The sequence below is a fragment of the Bubalus kerabau genome, chromosome 1 (genome assembly GCF_029407905.1).
Source record: "Bubalus kerabau isolate K-KA32 ecotype Philippines breed swamp buffalo chromosome 1, PCC_UOA_SB_1v2, whole genome shotgun sequence".
Classification (NCBI taxonomy): domain Eukaryota; kingdom Metazoa; phylum Chordata; class Mammalia; order Artiodactyla; family Bovidae; genus Bubalus; species Bubalus kerabau.
Genome location: NC_073624.1, coordinates 238,237,469 through 238,262,096, shown reverse-complemented (window position 1 = coordinate 238,262,096; position 24,628 = coordinate 238,237,469). Strand labels below are relative to the sequence as shown.

The 24,628-nt window shown below is 40.2% G+C and overlaps 1 protein-coding gene across 6 annotated transcripts; it reads left to right on the top strand.

Annotated features, from left to right (window-relative positions):
* Positions 1-3,995: 3,995 nt before the first annotated feature.
* MED7 (mediator complex subunit 7) lies at positions 3,996-24,453 on the top strand. 6 transcript variants are annotated; one of them, XR_008707160.1, is made up of 4 exons: positions 3,996-4,146; positions 15,568-16,319; positions 21,858-21,916; positions 22,093-24,453. XR_008707160.1 is itself a non-coding variant. In XM_055560585.1 (3 exons), the coding sequence occupies exon 2, from the start codon at positions 15,584-15,586 to the stop codon at positions 16,283-16,285; it is 702 nt and encodes a 233-aa protein (XP_055416560.1). In that variant the 5' UTR covers positions 3,996-4,146; positions 15,568-15,583; the 3' UTR covers positions 16,286-16,319; positions 22,093-24,453. The 6 variants fall into 6 exon arrangements, 4 of the variants coding, with proteins under 4 accessions (XP_055416560.1, XP_055416569.1, XP_055416551.1 ...); XR_008707159.1 differs by having other exon boundaries at positions 22,079-24,453; XM_055560585.1 differs by lacking the exon at positions 21,858-21,916.
* Positions 24,454-24,628: the final 175 nt, after the last annotated feature.

Genomic DNA, 24,628 nt, shown 5'->3' with positions numbered 1-24,628 from the left:
GACAAATAAGTACCAAAAAGGTACTCAACACTAGAGAAATGCAAATTAAAACCACTACTTAGCCAGTAGCATTGCAAAAAGGAAAATAGCAGAGCAGGGTACAGAGCAACTGAAATTCTTATAGTTTTCTGGTAGAAATGAAAAATGATGTATCTTTTATAGAAAAATGCTTGTCACTTTCTTATATAGTTAAACATATACCTATATTATAAGGCCTTACAATCCATTAGTAGTTATTCAAAGAAAACAAAAAAGAAAACTTTATGTCCATACAAAGATGTGTATGTGATACATAGGACTGGAAATAACCCAAATTCCCATCAACTGATGAATGAATTATGGTACATCCATACAGTAGAATACTCCTTTTCTGTAAAATGCAACAAACTATTAATACATAGAACAATGCTGATGGACTTCAGAAGTTTTAAGCTAAAGTGAAAGAAGTCAGACACAGAAGTCTACATACTACAGGATTCCATTTATATGATATTCTGGAAAAGACAAACCTATGTGAATGGAAATCAGATCAGCAATTACCAGGGGCTAGGGATGAGGGAGGGGAATGAATACTGAAGGGGTACAAAAGGAATTGCTTGGGATGATGCAAATATTCTATACCTTGATTCTGGCGATAGTGTTTAGAAGGCAGAATATATTAATCAAAACTCATCAAACTGTCCACCTGAAGTTAATTTTAGTGTATGTGAATTATGACTCAATAAACCTGTCAACTCAATGGACATGAGTTTGAGCAAACTCTGGGAGATAGTGAGGACAGGGAAGCTTGGGGTGCTGCAGTCCATGGAGTCACAAAGAGTCAGACATGACTGAGCGACTGAAGAACAAACAACCTTAAAAAAATTGATAGGGTGTAGAAAGAGTGTGACTATTTCTGCTTGCCACTTAGGATCAAATGATAAAGATATTCTTTATAATGTGCCACACTCCTAAAAACAGACAAGATGCTAGTTACCATGGACTCCTGCCTGTAACTGCCCCTTCACCTCCTCCCACTGTCCTTTTGCTGTTTGTTGTGAAACACATGGGCTCCCTTCCTGTCTAACTCAGAGGATCACGGCAGCCTCGGGCTCTTTGCACTTGCTGTCTACAAGATATCTGCACAGTTGACTCCTTCTCATCACTTGTCTTAGCTCCAAAGCACCTCTTAGCAGAGGCTACCCCAATCACCTTCTAGAAAGTAGCCACCCATCAACCCACATAGCTATCACTTTATTTTGTATTATTTTTCTCTCCATAGCACTTATCACCATTAGAATTTTTTTTTCCTTGTATGCTGTTGTTTGTATCTCTCTATGAGAAGGCAAAGCTTTTGTTTGTCATTTTTACCGTCCAGAACAGTGCTTGGCACAATAGATGCAATAAAGATTTGCTGAACAGGTGTAGCCCTTATTGGGCTTCCCTGGTAGCTCAGTTGGAAAAGAATCTGCCTGCAATGCAGGAGACCCCGGTTCAATTCCAAGGTCAGGAAGATCTTCTGGAGAAGGGACAGGCTACCCATCACAGTATTCTTGGGCTTCCCTGGTGGCTCAGCTGGTAAAGAATTTGCCTGCAATGTGGATGACCTAGGTTTGATCCTTGGGTTGGCTACCCAACTCCAGTATTCTGGCCTGGAGAATTCCATGGATTGTATAGTCCATGGGGTCGCAAAGAGTCGGATACAACTGAGCGACTGTCACAGCCCTTGTTAAGCTAGAAAAGGCAACTTTAAGAGAGATTCCATTCAGATTCCAGAAGTGTAGCCACATAAGTGAATGTCTATTATACACCATATTTTCACTAGTTCCTCTCATGATGTGAATTTCACACCATTATTCATTTGTAGTTTATTGTAAAGAACACTAGACTAACAGTCAAGAGTCCCAGATTCCAGCCTTGATCCTCCCCTTAACTGTAAGACACTGAACCTTTGGATCCAAAATTTCATTTCTAGAAATTTATCTCAAGGAAAACATTGAACAGGTGCACTAACATATACATGTGCACCAGGAACTAGGATACTCATCTAGTATATTCACAATAGCAAAAGTTGGAAGGAAGATAATTTCATATAACAGGCTTTGGCTATATAGACCCTGGTTTATCCATTGATGTCACACTGTGAATTCATTTGAAAATGATTATATTCATCCTGTTACTTATTCAGTGGATGTTCATTGAGTACTGGCCAATTCCAGGTACTGTTCCAGGTACTGATGATGCAGCAGTGAATGAAACAAAGACCCTATGATGATGAATCTTTTATTTTGATGGGGAAAAAAAGACAGTATAAACAAATCATATACTACATAATATGATATCAGATTGTAACACATTCTATGAAGGACAGATAATGCATAGTAAGGGAATTAGGGACATTCCCCAAGAAAATGATTGGGGCATGCCACTTTTGAGTATCCAGGGAAGACCAATCTGACAAGGTCACATTTGACCAGAAACCAGTATGAAGTGAGGAGGTGAGGCATGTGAATATCTATGGAAAGAGAGTCCTAGGCAAATGCAATGGCCTTTAGGCAGAAGTAGACTTGAAAATTTCAAGGGAAAGAAAGAATCCTGTATGTGGAGAAGATTGAACATGGAAAAAAATGGTAGGAAGTATTATTGGGGAAGTAGCCAAGGATGAGATTTTTGTAGCACTTTCTATAGGCCATGGTAAGGACATTAGATTTTATTATGAATGTGAAGCCTTGGAGAACTTTGAAAAGAGTGGTCAGATCAGTCATATTTTAAGACAGTATGATAAAATTGGCTTTGTTGTTGTTGCAGTTCAGTCACTAAGTCATGTCCGACTCTTAAATAGGCTAAGGAAAGACAAAAGTGGAAGCAAGGAAACTATTGACATTTAGGAGGTTATCTCAGAAGTCAGGGGAAGGTTATGGTGGCATGGATGAGGATGGAGGCAGTGTGGATGGTGAAAATTAATATTTAGAACTTTTACTTATTTCCACATAGAACTAATACAAAAGACTGACACCCTAATTTTGAATAGATTATGGGAGAAAGAGGAGTAAAGATGAACCTTTATGTTTGAGACTTTACAGTCAAATAAAGATGTGTAATACTGTTGGATAAAAGGGTCTGAGTGCAAGGGACAGGGTGTTGCCAGGATCTAGATATCACTTGAGTATTATCACCTGGATGACATCCCACTAAAAACAGAGAACTCAGTCCCAGGGCAATTCAAATGATCAAGGGTGCCAAATGCTGCTGAGAGTAGACTAAGATGAGGACTAAGAATGCCCACTGGAGGTCACAGTTTATGTCACATTGGTCTCAATGAAGGGAGAAAAGCCTAACTGGGGGTATGCTCAAAAGTGAACAGACTTCTTCAACAAGTAAATTGATTGTGGGTGGAGGAGATTGAGGTAGAGGAAGGAAACTAGATTAAAAGATGATTAATAAGATATATCCAGTATCAGACTGACTGATACAGCCAGTCACAAAGGGGTGGACTTTACTGGATCCTCAGATAATTGGTATCCAAATACTGACTTGATTTTGACGATATTAAATAGTTGTTGTTCAGTTGCTCAGTCGTGTCTGACTCTTTGCTACCCCATGGACTGCAACACGCCAGGCCTTCCTGTCCTTCACCAACTCCAGGAGCTTGCTCAAACTCATTTCATTTGAGTCGGTGATGTCATGCAATCATCTCCTCCTCTGTTACCCCCTTCTCCTCCTGCCTTCAATCTTTCCCAGCATCAGGCTCTTTTCCAATGAGTCAGTTCTTCACATCAGGTGGCCAAAGTATTGGAGCTTCAGCGTCAGCATTGGTCCTTCCAGTGAATATTCAGGAAAACAGAAAAAGAAAGCAAAGAGTAACTGCTTTTATTGGTAACACACATCCTCCGCGACCCCAAACCCTGTGGCTGCAGCCGAATCCCGGAAGGGTGGGCGGTGCCAGAAGGAAGGTAGGGAGAGAGGGTTGGCTAGAGAGGGGGAGTATGTGCCGGCGAAATGGTGAGCCAACCGTCACAGAGGCGGGACTAGAGCCTCGGTTAAAGGACAGCTCTTTCCAGCCAATCAAAGGGCAGCATCTGTGGCTTCTTCGAGGAAGTGGAGGCCGGAAGTTGGATTTCGGCTTGAGGTGGAGAAGGCGGCTGCCAGTGTAAGCCCAGAGCTGAAGTAAGTGGGCGGCGACGGCTTGGGCCTCAGTTCCTCGTATATTTCTTTTTCCGGACCCCGCTGCTTCCTTTGGGAGGGCTGGGAGTCCGGGGAGGCCTGGTGCTGAGGACGTTCGCCCGCCTTCCTCTCCGGCGTTCCTCAGAGAGCGCGACTTTCCCCGCAGCTCGCGGAGCCGGGGTCAGGGGTGGGTGGGGTGATTGGCCTCCCGTGGGAAGGTACCCTCTGCGCGGCGGGCTCTAGGCTTCCTCCGGTGGGGAGGCCGAGCCCGGCCGGAGGTTGGCACACCTGAGTTCTAGACCCGCGTCGCTGGTTTGCCTAGCTGTGTGGCCTCGCCACGTCTTCTGGCCTCTCTTCGGCCTTGTCCCTAACCAGTCTCGCCCTTCTTCCTCAGGGAGCACTCCTGAAATCAAAAGATTTAATGGGAGACGGGGAAGGAGGTAGGTCCCACGCGTCATTCATTAGATCTTCTGGGAAGATTTTAAAAACAACATTCCAGCAGCTCCATTCACAGTACACAAACGAGTCGAACGTCTGAAGATAAGACCCTACAGTAACTTTCTTTTTGTGGTTAAATCCGTCAGAACGGAACAAACACTAAAAGGTGGATCTTGAGTCTGTTAATCAGCTATGATGCCTGGCGCGTGTCTTACGAAAAACCTCCGTTGCCTTTGACACGTTTAGTCTGGAGAAGTGATATAAATAAACATGATTTCTGTTGTATGTCAGTTTCCTTTTGTACTGGCAGATGTTTACTGATTTAAAGGAGCTTGTGCTGTGCAACCATAACAACCAAGGTTGAGAATTCCTGCTATGCCATTTCCTGGCCCTTTGATTTGGTTGCAGACACTTCTCCTTGGTGAGACAGACTTGGAACCCTCATCTCTAAAATGAAATTGATAGTAGTACTTAACTCATAGAATTAGTTTGAAGCGTAAGTAAAAGAGGATATAAAACAAGGATGCCTGTCACTTAGTTGCCCTTTTGGGATTGGCAGAAGAGGAATTCCAATCTGAAAAGGCTTGAAAGGGTGAAACCTAGGCTGTATGAAATTTATTTTGAAGTACCAGATGATTGCTAATTCTCCGATTTTGGTAATTATGTGGTTATAAGAGAACATTCTTATTTGGGAGATACCCACTGAAGTATCTTAGATAAAGAAATGAGAGACCAATAAGGCAAATGAGGGAAAATGTTAACAGTTGGAGAATCTGAAGAATATGGAATATTATTCATGTGCTGAAAAGTCTGAATTTTTAAAAGTTTTAAAACATTGATTATAACTATTTGCAACTATCATAAGTGTGTTGTAAATAAATGAAACAGTACACAATATTTATAACCCTCCATTCCATGTAATTTCACCCCTTTTTTCTTAGGCCATATTGTGTATATATAGACATTTCATCCAAGCCCTCATATGGGTGAAAGTATGGATGAAGATTTGGATTATTTCCAGCTTTTCCTGCTCTTTTCAAACAGTGCTGCACTAAATATCCTGATTCACAGCTTTGTGTACTTGTACCAATATTTTTGTAGGATAAATTTCTAGAAGTGGAATTGTTGGGTCACCAGTCAGTCCTAAAGGAAATCAACACTAAATATTCATTGGAAGGACGGATGCTGAAGCTCCAACACTTTGGCTACTTGATGCAAAGAGCTGACTTATTAGAAAAGACCCTGATGCTGGGAAAGATTGAGGGCAAGAGGAGAAGGGGGTGGCAGAAGATGAGATGATTAGATAGCATCACTGATTCAATGGAAATGAATTTGAGCAAACTCTGGGAGATAGTGAAGGACAGGGAGACCTGAGGTGCTGCAGTTCATGGGGTCACAAAGAGCTGGACACAACTTAGCGACTGAACAACAGCAACAGTGTTGTTAATCAGCTATAATCCAATATAAAATAAAATAATAAAAAGGATTGTTGGGTCAAAGAATATCAGCATTACAATGTTTGATACTGTCACATTAAATTCCAGGTAAGCATATTTGTTTCCTTTCTTATCAGTTGTGTATGAGAATTCCCTATATTCTCTTGGTGATACTGGCTTGCCACCTTAGAGTGTTACTATGGTGGCTGTGATGGTGTTTGTGGGACCTCAGGGGAATGGATGTTTTCCACCGCAGAAGACTTCCCTGCAGGGCCAGAGTAGCTAAGAGCTTGCTTGTAAAATTGGCGTGACCACTCTGAAGAAGCTGAAAGGTAGAGTGTGATCTGTGCTGGAATCCAGCACCTGCCACATAGAAAGTGTTCTATTTGTTAAGTGATGGTGGATTTGAAATCTTGATAGTCTTATATGGATAGGATCCTTTTTTAAAATTTATTTTTAATTGAAGCATAATTGCTTATTTGGCAACTGTGGATCAGCCATAAGTATACATATGTCCCCTTTCCCTTGAACCTTGCCCCCCACCCCCACCCCATCTCACACTTCTAGGTGGTCACAGAGTACCAGATTTGAGCTCCCCATGTTATACAGCAACTTCTCATTAGCTATTTTACATATATGTTGGGATTTTTTTTCTTTTTTTAATTGGAAGATAATTGCATTACAATATTGTGTTGACCTCTGCCATATATCAACATGAATCAGCCACAGGTATACATAAGTCCCCTCCCTACTGAACTCCCCTCCCGTCTCCCACCCCATCCCACCCCTGTAGGTTGTCACTAGGTTGAGCTCCCTGTGTCACACAGTGGATTCTCACTTGCAATCTATATGGTACATTTACATACTGTAATGTACATGTTTCCATGCTGTTATCTCAGTTTGTCCCTCCCTCTCCTTCCCCCACTGTGTCCACAAGTCTGATTTCTATGCCTATGTCTCCATTGCTGCCCTGCAAATAGGTTCATCATTACCATCTTTCTAGATTCCATACGCATGCATTAATATACAATATTTGACTTTCTGACTTCACTGTATAATAGGCTCTAGGTTCATCCATCTCATTAGAACTGACTCATATGCATTCCTTTTTATAGCTGAGTAATATTCCATTGTGTATATGTACCACACCTGTCTTATCCAGTCATCTGTCAATGGACATCTAGGTTGTTTCAATGTCCTAGCTATTGTAAAAAGTGCTGCAGTGAACATTGGGGTACTTCTGTCTCTTTCAATTATGGTTTTCTCAGGATATATGCCCAGTAGTGGGATTGTTGGGTCATAGGGCAGTTCTATTCCTAGTTTTTTAAAGGAATTTTTAAAAGGAATCATACTGTTCTGTGTAGTGTCTGTATCAGTTTGCATTCCCACTAACAGTGCAGGAGGGTTCCCTTTTCTTCACAGGCTTTCCAGCATTTATTGTTTGTCGATTTTTAAATGATGGCCGTTTTAATTGGTATGAGGTGATACCTCATTATAGTTTTGATTTGCATTTCTAATAATGAGTGATGTTGAGCATCTTTTTATGTGTTTTTTGGCCATCTGTATGTCTTCTTTGGAGAAATGTCTATTTAGGTCTTCTGCCCACTCTTTGGGTTGTTTGTTTTTCTGGTGTTGAGCTGAATGAGCTGCTTGTATATTTTGGAAATTAATCCTTTGTCAGTTGTTTCATTTGAATTATTTTCTCCCATTCTGAGGGTTGTCTTTTCACCTTGTATATAGTTTCCTTTGCTATGCAAAAGCTTTTAAGTTTAATTAGGTCCCATTTTTTTAATTTTTTATTTTTATTACTCTAGGAGGTGGGTTAAAGGGGATCTTGCTGTAATTCAAGTCAGTGCGTGTTTTGCCTATGTTTTACTCTAATAGTTTTACAGTTTCTGACTTTATGTGTAGGTCGTTAATCCATTTTGAGTTTATTTTTGTGTATGGTGTTAGGAAGTGTTCTAACTTCATTCTTTTACATGTAGCTAACTGTCCGGTTTCCTCAGCACCACCTATTGAAGAGGCTGTCTTTTCTCTTATGTATTCTTGCCTCCTTTGTCAAAGATAAGGTGCCCAATAGGTGTGAGGTTTTATATCTAGCTTTTTTTCTTGTTTCTTTGATCTGTATTTCTGTTTTTTGTGCTAGTACCATACTGTTGAGTACTATAGCTTTGTGGTATAGTCTGAATTCAGGAGGGTTGATTCCTCCATTTTTTTTCCTCAAGATTGCTCTGGCTATTCAGGGTCTTTTGTGTTTCCATACAAAAACTGTAAAATTTTTTGTTCTGGTTCTGTGAAAAATGTTGGTAATTTGATAGGGATTGTGTTGAATCTGTAGATTGTTTTGAGTAATATAGTCATGTTCACAATATTGATTCTTCCAATCAAAGAACATGATATATCTCTCCATCTATTTATGTCATCTTTAATTTCTTTCATCATTGTCTTATAGTTTTCTGTATACAGGTCTTTTAGTCTCCTTAGGTAGGTTTATTCCTAGGTATTTTACTCTTTTTTTACAATGGTGAATGGGATTGTTTCAAAAAGGATTCTTTTAAAAATTTGCTTTTAGCAATGTATTATTTTGAATATTTTCCTGCTTTTTTTCAGCATTTGCATTTTCTTCATCTTTTGCCTATTTTTCCTTTTTTTTTTTTTTAAAGATACAGGTTAAAAAAAAAAAAAACTCAGTGGATCCTTATTGAGGATTTAGCACCTTCTAGCCATTGCTTAAGGAGCTAGAGGTAGAGTTGTGAATAAAAGGCAATATGAAGTCATAGTGCTTTTCTTCTCATAGGGATGGAATCAGAAAATATGTTTAAAAAAAATCATAATTAAATTTCTAGTATTTACCCCTGTTAGCTTGCAAGCATTCTATTTCCCGAAAAATAGGATTATCTTTTAATTTTGCTTCTGATGTATTTTCCCATATAGAATTTTTAGATTGATTTTTTGGTAGTCAGATCTGTTGGTCTTTTGTAGTACCCTTAAAATGTACAGTTATTTTTTGTATGTTTTCCTTGATAGATTGTAAGGAACACTAGCATGGAGGCAGTGTTTCTTATTTATCTTTGAAAGACAGTATGATGTAGTTAGTGTTTGAGATCTTTTGGCTCTGGCTACTTCCTTTACACAAGTGGATCAACTTTTCTGAGCCACAGTGATCTCATCCTTGAAATGGAAAGCTCACCTTTCTTTTCCCAGATTTCTCACAACTGTGAGAGAAGTTTAGAACAGTCCCTGGCATGTAGTATGCACTCAAGTATTACCTGTCATCATAATCATTATTGTCATGTATTAGACAAACATTAAATACTTGAAGGAGTAAATACACATTAAAGATGTTTGTACCTGCTTTCAAATTCCCTTTGACTTGAAGCTCTTGTGAAATGAATGGAGCTACCAACAAATACTTACGAAGCTTATGTGCATGGTTTTGAACCCAGTGAGAACTGTGATAGTCATAGTCCTTTCCTTCATAGAGTTTATAGTCTGGTTGGGGACACAAATCAGACACTGATGAAGAGAATAAAAGGGGGAAGACAGGGTCTGCTTTTGATGAATAATCAGAAAAGTTATATCTTTAGAAGTGACATTTTTAAGCTAGTGCCTGAAGCAGGAAGAAAATCACATGAAAAGACCCAGAGGCAGAAGAGGTTGGTATAAAGAATTGTATGAGAATACTTGAAGACAGTATAGCTAGGATATAAGTAAAAGGGAATGTGGTATGAGAATTAGACTGGCTATTATATAGACGAACTGTAGTGGAAACAAAAAGATCCCTGCGAAGCCATTATGTTCCAAATAAGAGGGAGTGGTGTCTTGGTCAGAACTGATGAATTTGAGATAGCAAGGGTTTGAAATCAGCGTGCCTGTGTGCATGCTTGGTTGAGTCCAGCTCTTTTGCAACCCCATGAACTGCAGCCTGCCAGGTTCCTCTGTCCATGAATTTTCCAGGCAAGAATACTGAAGTGGGTTGCCATTTCCTACACTGGGGGATCTCAGGACTTGGCAGTGATGGTGAGGAGAGGAAGTTGGTAAAAAAGGAGCATTAAGATAAACTTTAGGTTTCTGGCTTGGAATACTAGGTGGGAAATGGGGACATTTTACTGAGATAGGAAAGATTAAAGCTTTAGAAGCTATGAGAGGAGCAGATTTAGAGGGTATGTATTGTAGATGGAATCAAAATTTTTTTTTAAGTTTGAATGCCCTATGAGGTATCCATAGAGAGCCCAGAGGCAGTCTGGACTACAGATCAAAACTCATGAATCAAGAGAAAGACAAATATTATATGATATCACTTATATGTGAAATCTAAAAATAATACAAATGAATATATAAACAAAATAGAAACAGACTCACAGACATAGAAAACAAACTTGGTTGCCAAAGGGGAGAGGGAGAAAGAGGGGTAAATTAGGAGTATGAGATTAACAAAGTCTTATACGTACAATAAATAGGCGGCAAAGATTTGGTTTATAGCACAGCAAATTATATTCATCATCTTATAATAACGTATAATGGAATATAATCTGAAAAAAAAAAAAAACCTGAATAACTTTGTTGTATGCTTGAAACTAACACAATATTGTAAATCAAGTATACTTCAGTTTAAAAAAAAAAACCAACCCAAGACTCAAATACAGACCAAGATTTCTCCACTTTGGCACAATATATTGACACTTTGGATGGGATAATTCTTTGTGGTGGGGGACTGCCTGGTGCATTATATGTTTACAGCATTCCCAGCCTCTACCCATTAGAAGCCACTAACACCCCTTTACCAAGTTGTGGCAACTAAGTGTCTCCAGGTTGGAGCTGACTGTGGCTCAGATCATGAACAACTCATTGCCAGATTCAGACTGAAATTGAAGAAAGTGGGGAAAACCACTAGACCATTCAGGTATGACCTAAGTCAAATCCCTTATACAGTGGAAGTGAGAAATAGATTTAAGGGACTAGATCTGATAGACAGATTGCCTGATGAACTATGAACGGAGGTTCGTGACATTGTATAGGAGACAGGGATCAAGACCATCCCCAAGAAAAAGAAATGCAAAAAAGCAAAATGGCTGTCTGAGGAGGCCTTACAAATAGCTGTGAAAAGAAGGGAAGCAAAAAGCAAAGGAGAAAAGGAAAGATATAAGCATCTGAATGCAGAGTTCCAAAGAATAGCGAGGAGAGAGAAGAAAGCCTTCCTCAGCGATCAATGCAAAGAAATAGAGGAAAACAATAGAATGGGAAAGACTAGAGATCTCTTCAAGAAAATTAGAGATACCAAGGGAACATTTCAAGCAAAGATGGGCTCGATAAAGGACAGAAATGGTATGGACCTAACAGAAGCAGAAGACATTAAGAAGAGGTGGCAAGAATACACCAGAAGAACTGTACAAAAAAGATCTTCACGACCCAGATAATCATGATGGTGTGATCCCTCACCTAGAGCCAAACATCCTGGAATGTGAAGTCAAATGGGCCTTAGAAAGCATCACTACGAACAAAGCTAGTGGAGGTGATGGAATCCCAGTTGATCTATTTCAAATCCTGAAAGATGATGCTGTGAAAGTGCTGCACTCAATATGCCAGCAAATTTGGAAAATTCAGCAGTGGCCACAGGACTGGAAAAGGTCAGTTTTCATGCCAATCCCAAAGAAAGGCAATGCCAAAGAATGCTCAAACTACTGCACAATTGACCCATCTCACACACTATTAAAGTAATGCTCAAAATTCTCCAAGCCAGGCTTCAGCAATATGTGAACCATGAACTTCCAACTTTTCAAGCTGGTTTTAGAAAAGGCAGAGGAACCAGAGATCAAATTGCCAACATCTGCTGGATCATCAAAAAAGCAAGAGAGTTCCGGAAAAACAATCTATTTCTGCTTTATTGACTATGCCAAAGCCATTGAGTGGATCACAATAAACTGGAAAATTCTGAAAGAGATGGAATACCAGTCCCCTGACGTGCCTCTTGAGAAACCTGTATGCAGGTCAGGAAACAACAGTTAGAACTGGACATGGAACAACAGACTGGTTCCAAATAGGAAAAGGAGTATGTCAAAGCTGTATATTGTCACCCTGCTTATTTAATTTATATGCAGAGTACATCATGAGAAATGCTGGGCTAGAAGAAGCACAAGCTGGAATCAAGCTTGCTGGGAGAAATATCAATCACCTCAGATATGTAGATGACACCACCCTTATGGCAGGAAGTGAAGAAGAACTAAAGAGCCTCTTGATGAAAGTGAAAGAGGAGAGTGAAACAGTTGGCTTAAAGCTCAACATTCAGAAAGCTAAGATCATGGCATCCGGTCCCATCACTTCATGGCAAATAGATGAAGAAACAGTTGAAACAGTGACTGACTTTATTTTTCTGTGCTCCAAAATGACTGCAGATGTTGATTGCAGCCATGAAATTAAAAGACTCTTACTCTTTGGAAGGAAAGTTACATTCAACCTAGACAGCATATTAAAAAGCAGAGACATTACTTTGCCAACAAAGGTCTATCAAGTCAAGGCTATGGTTTTTCCAGTGGTCAGGAATGGATCTGCGAGTTGGACTATAAAGAATGCTGAGCACCAAAGAATTGATGCTTTTGAACTGTGGTGTTGGACAAGACTCTTGAGAGTCCCTTGAACTGCAAGGAGATCCAACCAATCCATCCTAAAGGATATCAGTCCTGGGTGTTCATTGGAAGGACTGATGCTGAGGCTGAAACGCCAGTACTTTGGCTACCTGATGCAAAGAGGTGACTCATTTGAAAAGACTCTGATGCTGGAAAAGATTGAGGGCAGGAGCAGAAGGGGACGCGGAGGATGAGATAGTTGGACGGCATCACCGACTCAATGGACATGGGTTTGGGTGAACTCCGGGAGTTGGTGATGGACAGGGAGGCCTGGGGTGCTGCGGTTCATGGGGTCACAAAGAGTCGGACATGAAGGAGCGACTGAACTGAACTGAGCTGGCAAAAATCACACCTGGTTGAGAACCACTGATAGAAATGCTAATAAAAGCTATGCAGTTGACTGAGGTCATCCCAGGAAGAACATAAAACAGAGGCCTAAAACTAGTGGCCTGCAGACCACAGAGGTTGTTAGAAATTCTTTTTGACTTCACAGTACTTGACAGTTTCCAGAATTAATTGCTAGTATTTTTAAAAACTGAGAAATTCCCCATACAATTCTGGGTTTTTCCTTCCTTTCTTGAAAAGTCAAGACTAAGGTGCAGTGAATCTTAATTCATGAGTGAATGCTAGTGGCTGGAGGCTTTGAGGTTTGGCTTGGAGATCCTCTGTTCTCTCTAATCCCTGCCCCTGCATGTGTAACTCTTTATGTTCCCTGCCTTTTCCCTTTGATCTTTGAGTTTGTGACTCTATGGGGCAGTCCTCTGATGCATGCCAACATTAAAATTTGGATAGAGAAGGAGGGGCAGTAAAGGAGACTGAGAGGGAGCCTCCAGTAAGGTAGGAGGAAAACATAAATGTAAGATCACAGACGCTGAGGGAGAAGGGGACTGGGTTGAAAAGGAAGAAAATGGTGCTGAGAGATTAAGATCACTTTAGAAAAATGTCCATTGAATTTGGTCATGTGATGATTGTTGATGACTTTGAGTATTTGTGGAGGAAGGAGGTTGATTCCAGATTGAATAGTGATAAAAATGGATAAACAGAAAGCTAGTAGAGCAGTGAAGTGTAGCTTGGTATAGTTAGAGTAACTCATCATGCCCATGGCCACTGCCATATTGACTCAGTAGTATCCAGTTCACCACCATAGGTTGGTGGAAACTCAGGACTGCCCCACAGCTGCCCTTAGTACCTCAGAAATTCCAAGTATGAATCTTCCTCCAGTATATTACTTGCTATCTCTGATGTTGGATTGTATAATTAAATCTTGAAAATCTGGTAAGATCAGTTTAAATGAGCACTCAGGATCTTCTCATTTTATGATATTCCTAAGTTAAAATGGAATAGATAGAGGTTATTGTGGCTATTGAAGATATATTTGAGTTTGAAAGTTCTGTAGTGGATGTAGAAAAGTTAGTGAATCCATAAAGAATTGTAAAATACATTGTAGAATAAAAGGAAGTGCAATTGGATCACAGAAGCTCAGATGATGTGAGTTTGTTTAGACTAGAGCAATGTTAATTTTGTCAGCGTTCCTTAGAGTTACAGGTGTTTGCTTTTGGAAATCAATCTGTAATACAAAACAAGTGATTATAACATGAGATGGGGAGATAGCATGTGTAGTTTGGCTGCAGAGAGGATAGAGAAATGAGGCATAACTGGTGAGGGCTGTGGAATCCAGACTATTTCACTTATAGATGAAAATATAGTTGACCCATGAACAATTGGGAGGTTAGGGATGCCCAGCCTCTGCACAGTTGAAAATCTGAGTACAACTTAGAATTGACCTTTTGTATCTTTTGTTCCTTCACATTTGTGGTTCTGCATCTGAGAATTTAACCAAACATGGGTATTGTTTTTAGTTATTTACTAAGTCGTGTCTGACTCTTGCAACTCCATGGATTAGCCCACCAGGCTCTTCTGGGATTTCCCAGGCAAGAATACTGGAGTGGGTTGCCATTTCCCTCCCCAGGAGATCTTCCTGACCCAGGGATCAAACCCACATCTCCTGCATTGGCAGGTAGATTCTTTATCACTGAGTCACCAGGGAAGCCCCATAAATCTTGTAGTACTCTAGTATTTACTATTGAAAAAAATCCACATGTAAGTGGACCTTTGCAAGTTCAAACCTATGTTGTCCAGTGATCAGCTATATCAGTTCAGTTCAGTTGCTCAGATGTGTCCGACTTTGTGACCCCATGGACTGCAGCACACCAGGCTTCCCAGTCCATCACCAACTCCCAGAGCTTACTCAAACTCATGTCCATCAAGTCGGTGATGCTATCCAACCATCTCATCCTCTGTCGTCCCCTTCTCCTCTTGCCTTCGATCTTTCCCAGCATCAGGGTCTTTTCAAATCAGTCAGTTCTTCACATCAGGTGACCAAAGATTGGAATTTCAGCTTCAGCATCAGTCCTTCCAATTTCCTTGGATGGACTGGTTGGATCTCCTTGCAGTTCAAGGGACTCGCAAAAGTCTGCTCCAACACCACAGTTCAAAAGCATCAATTCTTCAGCACTCAGCTTTCTTTATAGTCCAACTCTCACATCCATACATGACCACTGGAAAAACCATAGCTTTGAAGGTCAGCTGTATACTACAGTTGTTTTTTGTGCCGATGGAAATGTTAAGTAGAGCTGGAAAAATACCTGAATGATTGAGTATATAATGCTAATTAGAAAAGGATAGCAGGTTTACCCTGTTGTAAATGTTAGTTTTAGAGACGAGGGAGATCATTTTGTCTTGGGCACCAAACGGCCATGGGAGAAAAGGGAAATGATTCTGTCATTAATCACTGAATGTGACAGGTTTGTTTTGTAGCTCCACTCTCAATCTTTGGTCTATTTGTGTGTGTGTGTGTGTGTGTGTGTGTGTGTGTGTGTTACGTTTTGTTTTCCTCTTATTTTTTGTTTGATGGTTTATTTCTGTAGGTTCTTGATCTTCACAATGGGTGAGCCACAGCAAGTGAGTGCCCTCCCACCCCCTCCGATGCAGTACATCAAGGAGTATACAGATGAAAATATTCAGGAAGGCCTCGCTCCCAAGCCTCCACCTCCAATAAAGGACAGTTACATGATGTTTGGCAACCAGTTCCAGTGTGATGATCTTATCATACGCCCTTTAGAAAGTCAGGGTATTGAACGACTTCATCCTATACAGTTTGATCACAAGAAAGAACTGAGAAAACTCAATATGTCTATCCTTATTAATTTCTTAGACCTCTTAGATATCTTGATACGGAGCCCTGGGAGTATAAAACGAGAAGAGAAGCTAGAAGATCTTAAGCTGCTTTTTGTGCATGTACATCATCTCATAAATGAATACCGACCTCACCAAGCAAGAGAGACCTTGAGAGTCATGATGGAGGTGCAGAAACGTCAACGTCTTGAGACAGCTGAGAGGTTTCAAAAGCATCTGGAACGAGTCATTGAGATGATTCAGAATTGCTTGGCTTCTCTGCCTGATGATTTGCCTCATTCGGAAGCAGGGATGAGAGTAAAAACTGAACCAATGGACGCTGATGACAGCAACAATTGTATTGGACAGAATGAACAACAAAGAGAAAATTCAGGTCATCGGAGAGATCAGATTATAGAGAAAGATGCTGCCTTGTGTGTCCTGATTGACGAAATGAATGAAAGGCCATGAAGGATGTTTCTTTTCCTTTCCCCTTCAGTGAATGGTAAACACATTAGTTAATTCACTTTTAGAGAGTCTCAAAAGAAGATATAACTAGAAAGAAGTCTTGCAAGCAGCTTGATTCTCCAACTTTCTCAATTGTGAGAAGTCAGAGCAGTAATTTCACCTTATGGCAAGCATAGGTAAATGAGTGTTCCTACATTAATTAAGAGTGATTACCTTAAAAAGCAGAGTGCAGGTATTTGTGGAATATCCTTGTTTCCAGAGTTGCAGTGAATTTTGAAGATATCTTCAGTGATAGTAGGTTTCAACACTGGGAAGTAGATTTGTCATTTGCTTTAAGAGTGATAGATAATAAAGGACATCAGACTTTATAAATGTGAAATTATGCGATCTTTGTTTCACTTAAAAACTTGCTTAATCTCTAAAAAAGAATAGTGTAACATGTTTAAAGAGAGGAACCCCAGAGTTATAAAACAGTTTCATTTTTTCTCCTGGCTGTTCTTGCAAACACTGTCTCAGCCTCTTACTCCTATCCTGGATGGGTCCTGGAACTTTTATTCAGTCACTAAGAAGTCCTTTGATCACTTTTAGTTACAGACATTCATTTTAATCATTAAAATGTCTATGTAAATTGTCTGCATTACATTTCCTAGATTCAGACTTGCTTAAGGCTGGAAACCTGCCACAGAAAGGGGGTTTGGTGGCAGAGAGCGCTGGATGTCCACCAGAGATTCTTGCTCCCCTGAGACATGCTGCCTTGGCCAGAAACTGGTTCTCCATTTCCTGTGCATCTCTGTGAGGCCATGTGACTGAGTTCTTAGCAGTGGAATATGATGTAAAAATCCAGGCCTGCCCCATAAAAGTTTCTTATATCACCCACCATTCTCTTTTCATCTGCTGGTTTGATGGTCACACCCAGGAAAACTTTGGAAGCCACTTGAAGATGGCAAAAGTTTGGTCATTTTGGGTCCTTGAATGCCTGAAGACTAGGCCCTCCTTTCATTTTAACTCCACCCTCCCCTGCCCCAGTCCCACCCCTCTCCTCACCCCTGCTGATTTAACTTCACCATGTGAATAAGAAGTCAACTTACTGTTGTTATTTTGTTGTTACTGTTGTTTTGAGCACTGAGATTTCATTTCTGCACTTCTCTTTTCTTTTCTCCAACCCCTCTTCCACTGAAATCTTGATGGAGAGTCTGCCTTGTATCTGAGGGTTTCTACCAGCCTTCCTCTTAATAAAGCATATTTAGAAATATGCTTTGAGTGATTCTCAAAGCATAGTGCTAGACCAGCAGCATTGATATCACTTGGGGACTGGTTATGCAAATTCTCAGGTCCACCCCAGCCATGTTAAAGTGAATTGTAGAAGTGGGGCTCAACAAACTGTGTTAAAGAGCTCTCAGGTGATTCCCGTGCAGGCTCAAGCTTAAGAATCCCTGACAATGGTAAGGCCTTTTCCCAAATAAACAGGCAAAGTCCGGTTTAAAGTGGCCATGGGTAAATTCTGTGTGTGAAACCCTCATATATCCTTTTCTTTAAAATTCTGGGGGCTTTAGGCTGTTCCCAGGTAGATGGCCTGTTCGCGCACTCTCCCGGACTGGGCCTAAGTCATGCCAGATGAGGGACAGATGTTCTTGGCAAGTGAGGCCACTCTTCTCTTTCTGTTCGTGGGCCTCTTGCCTGTCTTAAAAAATATTTGGCTTCCCTAGTGGCTCAGTTCGGAGAAGGCAGTGGCACCCCACTCCAGTATTCTTGCCTGGAAAATCCCATGGATGGAGGAGCCTGGTAGACTGCAGTCCATGGGGTTGCTAGGAGTCGGACATGACTGTATAACTTTCAAGTAGATAACCTGAGTGACTTCACTTTCACTTTTTACTTTCATGCATTGGAGAAGGAAATGGCAAGCCACTCCAGTGTTCTTGCCTGGAGAATCCCATGGATGGGAGAGCCTGTTGGGCTGCCGTCTTCGGGGTCGCACAGAGTCGGACACGACTGAAGCGACTTAGCAGCAGCAGTGGCTCAGTTGCTAAAGAATCTGCCTGCAGTGCTGGGTTTGATCCTTGGGTCTGGAGTATCCCCTGGAGAAGGAAATGGCAACCCACTCTAGTACTCTTGCCTGGAGAATTCCATGGACAGAGGAGCTGGGCAGGCTACAGTCCATGGGATCACAAAGAGTCAGACACGACTGTGTAACTTTCAAGTAGACAGCCTCTCTGTTAGGCAGATAGTTGGCATATCTCATTTGTTTTTTCCTCATATGTGTTTGGTATTGATTTTGGGGCTCCATAGACTCCAGGAGACGCAGTCTGGGCTCTGTTAAGTTTAAATTGAAGGGGGAGGGAAACCCCCTCATCTCCCTGTGGCAGAATAAGGTAGACATAACACAACACTTTAGCAACTCTCCAAAGGAATCTCCTTTGACCACAACCCTCTTATAACAGAGGTACAAAACCAATTTTGCAAATCCTTGCATGGAAAAAACTAACTGAATCATATTATCACTATCACATCCTTAAGAGAGTCACAACATTATTTGTATATAATGTATGTTTGTTGGAGAGAGAGAGTAAGAGATTAAAATTTCATGTGAAATCTTAAATTCTGACTTTCAGGGGATATGATCTTGCAGATCTTTTGGGGTGGAACTATTCTGATGTGAACTCCTGCTGTTATAATGGGATGAAAAAACAGCAGTGGTCTGATAGTTGTTACAAATTTCAAAGTATATGTAAAAACTCTGTGAGAATTAAAATATATCTTTACACACCTGATCATAATGAATATTCCATATAGATTGATACCTTGAAGTGGAATATCTGAAGGTATAACCAGGGCAACTCTTGAGATTACCAGTGCTGGGACCCAGACTACAAGGATTCTGGTTTCATTGTTCTGGAGTGGGGCCCTGAAATTGGTTTTAAGAAGTTTGTAGGTGACTGCTGTGCCATAGGATAAAGGATTGCATTACTCAGTACTCTCTACTTGTACTAGTTTAAGCAAAAGGTGAATTTGTTGAAAGGATTATGAGATCCTTTTAAATTTATGAAATGAAGGATTTATGAAATCCCTAACATGATTATTGAAATCATGTGTTACATGATTGAGGGGTAAATTAAACATCCAAACCATGAAGAGGACTTGGAGGTTCTTTAGGGCAAGGTCCAGAACACTTTGTCCCTCCTTTCTGACTTTTCTGTTAATTTCATTCTATACAAACTAGCTTCTTTGATGGTATTAGTGGAGAACATGTGTACTAACAGTTCCTGAGTGTTAAGTCTTTCTGTACTACTGTCTGGGAGTTGTCTCAAAAAAAAAAAAAAAAAAAAAAAGTAATTGACCAGCTGGGAGGGAGAAGTTAGGGGTGGCATTCCTGATTTCAGCTGGGCCATTCAGCTGGTGGGGGGCGGGGGGCAGATTCTGTAAGAATATGACAGATCCCAACATGTTAATGTATGGAAGGAGGTGGTCCACCCTTCTGTTTAAGTCCATTTATTTGCTCTATTCATTTAGTGGATATTGTGGTCCTCTTTATTCCTGACACTGGTTTAGTTCCTGGAGGTATGAAGAGTGGGAAGGAAAATGAAAGAAACAGGAACATATATAGGTTAATTTTTGAAGGCATAAATTCTTGCATTAACCATTCAGCCATTATAACAAGAATCTTGCTTCCAATATATTTCTATTTCCTACTCAAAATGCCTTGCCCACATTATTTTCTCAAGTTGTTTCTGTGTTTTAAATTGTTAAGGGTTGTGGAAGACCATTTCAACTGTGCTGTGTTGTATTTGAGAGAAAAGACCTGTCCTGAGGTCACAGGAAACAGCAAGTACAAGTGTCTCTTGAGACAAAAGTTGGCATAATTTTGAGGGAAAAGGCTGTTAGGGCCACACCATAGGGAGGGAGGAGGTTGGAGCTAGAGAAGCAGATGGTGTCAGATTACAGCACTTAGAAGGCCGAGGAAAGGAGTTTGTTCTATCCTAAATCTGATGGGAAGTGTTGGGGAGAGGGGAATTTCCCCCTCTACCCCTCTTGAGTTCTTGTGATTGGACTAATAAAATGGACACAAGACAATAGGAGAAAATTTTAATTCCTATACACAGAGGCCTCAGCAATGGGACCTAAGAAGTAGCCAGAGCATTTATATTCTTTAGACAAACACTGAATTTGTGAGGAATTGGCATGTGCTCAATGAGGAATCTAAACAATTTGGGCTTGGTGTAATAAAGAGGTAGCAAGGTTTATTTATATAGGCTTTTCAGCTCAAATTCCTTATCTCTGGTGATAAGGGTGTCCTTTTCCCTTCACTGTGGTGAGTGCACCTTTCGTGGGAGAGGTTTGTTTTTTGCTTTGGGGGAAACGGTGCAGGGGTGGGGTGGGGTGGGGGAAATTGGGGTTGGGAGAGGGTGGTCAGAGTGTTGCTCTTGTATTGGCCACTTCTTAGTTCAGTATGCCATTGGAAATATTTTGGGGCACCCTGCCCTAAGTTGTAACATACATCAATAGCATGCATATAAAGCACTTAGTTGGCACTGTTCTAATCACTTAATATACAAAAAGCTTCTTTATCCTCAAAACAACCCATTAAAATCATGATTTTTACACCATTATTTCAGATGAGGGAGTGGAGACTCAGAGGGGTGTCATTTATCCAAGGTCACCAAGCTAGTGAGTGGCAAAGCCAGGATTGAAATATTCTAGTTTCAAAGCCTAAACCTTCATACTTTATTACCTCTCTGTGCTGTTGCTGCAGCATCATATATTTAATAAATCATAGATAGTAACAGAGTCAAGAGTGGAATCTGATATGTTAACCCCAAGATTCTTATTTTATACATCACATAGTATTAGACTGAGGAAGGATTTTGCAGATGGAAATTATGAGCTCCTTTTGAACATTTTAAAGCATTTATATCGAATTCTGCTGCTGTCTTGAGATGCTGTGCGTTTAAGCACTAACCTTCCTAAAACTCTCTCTAAGTAGATATCACCCCCACTTTATGAAAGGATCAGTTTTGTGGTTTGCTCAGGTGGTGTATCCAGATTAGAATCTAGGTCAGGAGTTGACATTTTTTAGCCATTGTAATTATTCCTCTACTGCGGTACAAATGCAGCCATAGAAAATACATTGACAAATGAGAATGCTGTGTTCCAACTTTAGATATGGAGATTGAAACTTGAGTTTAATTTTTACATGTTATGAAATATTCTTTTTGATTTTTTTCCAAACCATTTAAACATGTTAAAAATAATTCCTATTTTGTGGAATGTACGAAAACAGGCAGCCGAATGAATTTGGCTAGAGGGTCTGATCTAGGTGATTAGATTCTTAACCCTGGAATATTTTCATAAAACCACTTAATAACTGCAAAATAAAAATTATAGGTTTGTTCTACGGCTGAAGTGAGATTATGGCTACAGAGCACTCAGCATAATTTCTGGTACTTAGTAAACTCTCAAAGGTCAACTGTTACTTTTCCTGCTAATTGCATTTGGCATTTAGAATCCAAAATTGAGGAACTGGTTTCAAACTGTAATGTGATGAGTCTAACAGTAAGTGGCGCTGTTACCTCTTGTTTAGGAGCTGTAGCCAGGTGGCAGAAGAGGGGACTCAGATGGAGAAACTCATAGATGCTGATGGTAATACTGAACTTTGTATTTAACGAGTGAGATGCTGTATCGGCTGTGGCCTATACATTTTTTTCTCATGGAGAGAATAGGGTATAGATTTTTCAAAATAATCAGTACTGTGCTGTGAATAAGAGTTTTTTTTTTTTTTTTTTTTTTTTTTTAATTGATTAGAGCTTTTCTCTCAGGGCTGCCTGGACAAGACCTGAGGAAGACCTAAGACACTGTTGGTTAATTCTGAGTAGATGATGACAGAAAGATGCTTCTCACATCTGCTTAGCATCAAGCTGTGAAGCACCATCTGTGAAGCTGCTGGTTCCCTGCTGTTCTGTAGGTTGGGAATAAGGGAGGACTTTGAAAGGATGGGAGTTGGGGATTGGGAGGGGGAGACATGGCTGGCTTGGAATACACTATCATAACTACAAGGAAAGATGCCTTTGGGTCTTTATTTTCACAATTTTTCAGTCATTCAACCGAGCATGAAGGTATACTATGAATACCATGTACTCGTTAAGACCCATTAAGAATGGGAGTACTGTTGTGAAAGTATATTCTATATATAGCAACAGCAAGTTGCTGAGCATAGTTTGAGTTGGTGTATGTGTTTGTCTGTCTGTCTGTCCATACTCAGATTGGAAAAATGTTAAAAACTATTTTATGGATGAAGATGTAACTTGCTACACATTGAAGACACTTTGGCTAGTAAATGGCTGAGTTAAAAATAAGGTTTAAAAGAGAAGAGAAAAAAAGTAAGACATGGTAGAATTTGAGCTCTTGTATGTACTAGCACTGTAGCCTTGGTTTGAAATACTAACCACCATGACATTCAGTTTCCTTAGCTATGATAATTATAGACCCATCTCATAGAGTAGTTGGGAAGCCCAGGTGGTAACAGTGGTAAAGAATCTCCCTGCCAACGCAGGAGACACAAGAGACGTGGGTTCTATCCTTGGGTTGAGAAGATGCCTTGGAGTAGAAAATGGCAACCCACTCCAGTATTCCTACCTGGAAAATTCCATGGACAGAGGAGCCTGAAGGACTACAGTTTGTGGGGTTGTAAAGAGTTGAACATGACAGCACAATGCAGCACACAGGGTATTTACCATCTAATGTCAAAAATGAAGGCCCATGCTAATTCTTTCTGAAACTTATTTGTCCCCAAGCAACATACGCAGGTTTTAGGCTTGCTAATCATCTCTGAAGAAGCATCTGATCTGGAAGGGCTGAGTGGGTGTCTGAAAGGCTTCAGTGGTGCATGAGCCTGGGGCTCTGACTCATTACTACCTAAAGGGAAGAGTGGTTAAAAAAGAGGAAGCCATAAATAATCAGCAGAAATGAAAAAGGGCATCACTATAGATTTGATAGACAGTAAGATAATAAAATATGGATAACTTTATACCAACAAATTTGATAATTTAGGTAAAATGGATAAATTCTTATAAAACTATCTAGGCTTAAGAGTAGGAAACTTGAGTAGCTTTCTAATTATTAAGAAGAAAGTTGTCAAAATCTTAGAAAACTTTAAGTTCAAATAGTTTTGCTGACAAGTCCTACCAAACACTGTTAGGGAAAAAAAAAAAAAAAAATACAGACTCAGAATAGAAAAAGGGGAAATGAAAGATTCCCCAGTTGTTTTTATGAGACCATAATAAACAAGTGAAAATAAAATGTGATCTTTATGGTCAATCTGTGTTTATTTTAAAAGTGTAGACTAGAAAATGTAGTCTGTCACAAAAAATATATAAAATTTAGTATCCATTCATGAAAAAGAAAAAACTTAGAACGTTTAGGAATAGAAAAGAACGTTCTTAATGTAGTAAATAGTAGCTGTATAAAATCTACAGCATGTATTATACCCAAGGTGAAAGGTGAAACCTTTTCTTTAAGAGCTGTAATGAAACAAGGATGTCTGCTATCAAAACTTCAATTAAATATGTACACATTGCCTAACATTTGATAAGAAAAATGTAGGGTTGAAGAAGAATAAAAAACTGAACTGTCATTATTTGCAGAAAATATGATTGGCTACATAAGAGAATTCAGTATAATTTACAGATAGTTGTTCAGTCACTCAGTTGTGTCTGACTTTTTGTGACCCCATGGACTACAGCACACTAGGCTTCTCTGTCCTTCAACATCTCCTGGAGCTTGCCCAAACTCAATCCCATTGAGTCAGTGATGCCATCCAACCATCTCATCCTCCGTCATCCCCTTCTCCTCCCACCTTTAGTCTTTCCCATCATCAGCGTCTTTTCCAGTGCGTCAGTTCTTCGCATCAGGTGGCCAAAGTATTGGAGCTTCAGCTTCAGCATCAGTCCTTCCAATGAATATTCAGGACTGATTTCCCTTAGGATGGACTGGTTGGATCTCCTTGTAGTCCAAGGGACTCTTGAGTCTTCTCCAGCACCACAGTTCAAAAGCATCAATTCTTTGGCACTCAGCCTTCTATGTGGTCCATCTCACATAGCTTTGACTATGGTTTTATTAATAAATTATCTACATGTAAATTATTAATTGCCAACAAAGGTCTGTCTAGTCAAAGCTATGGTTTTTCCAGTAGTCATGTATGGATGTGAGAGTTGGACTATAAAGAAAGCTGAGCACTGAAGAATTGATGCTTTTGAACTGTGGTGTTGGAGAAGACTCTTGAGAGTCCCTTGGACGGCAAGGAGATCCAACCAGTCCATCCTAAGGGAAATCAGTCCTGAATGTTTATTGGAAGGA

Bases quoted from the DNA above. Each gene is read 5' to 3' on its own strand.
- MED7 (XM_055560585.1), top strand. From the start codon at position 15,584: ATGGGTGAGCCACAGCAAGTGAGTGCCCTCCCACCCCCTCCGATGCAG.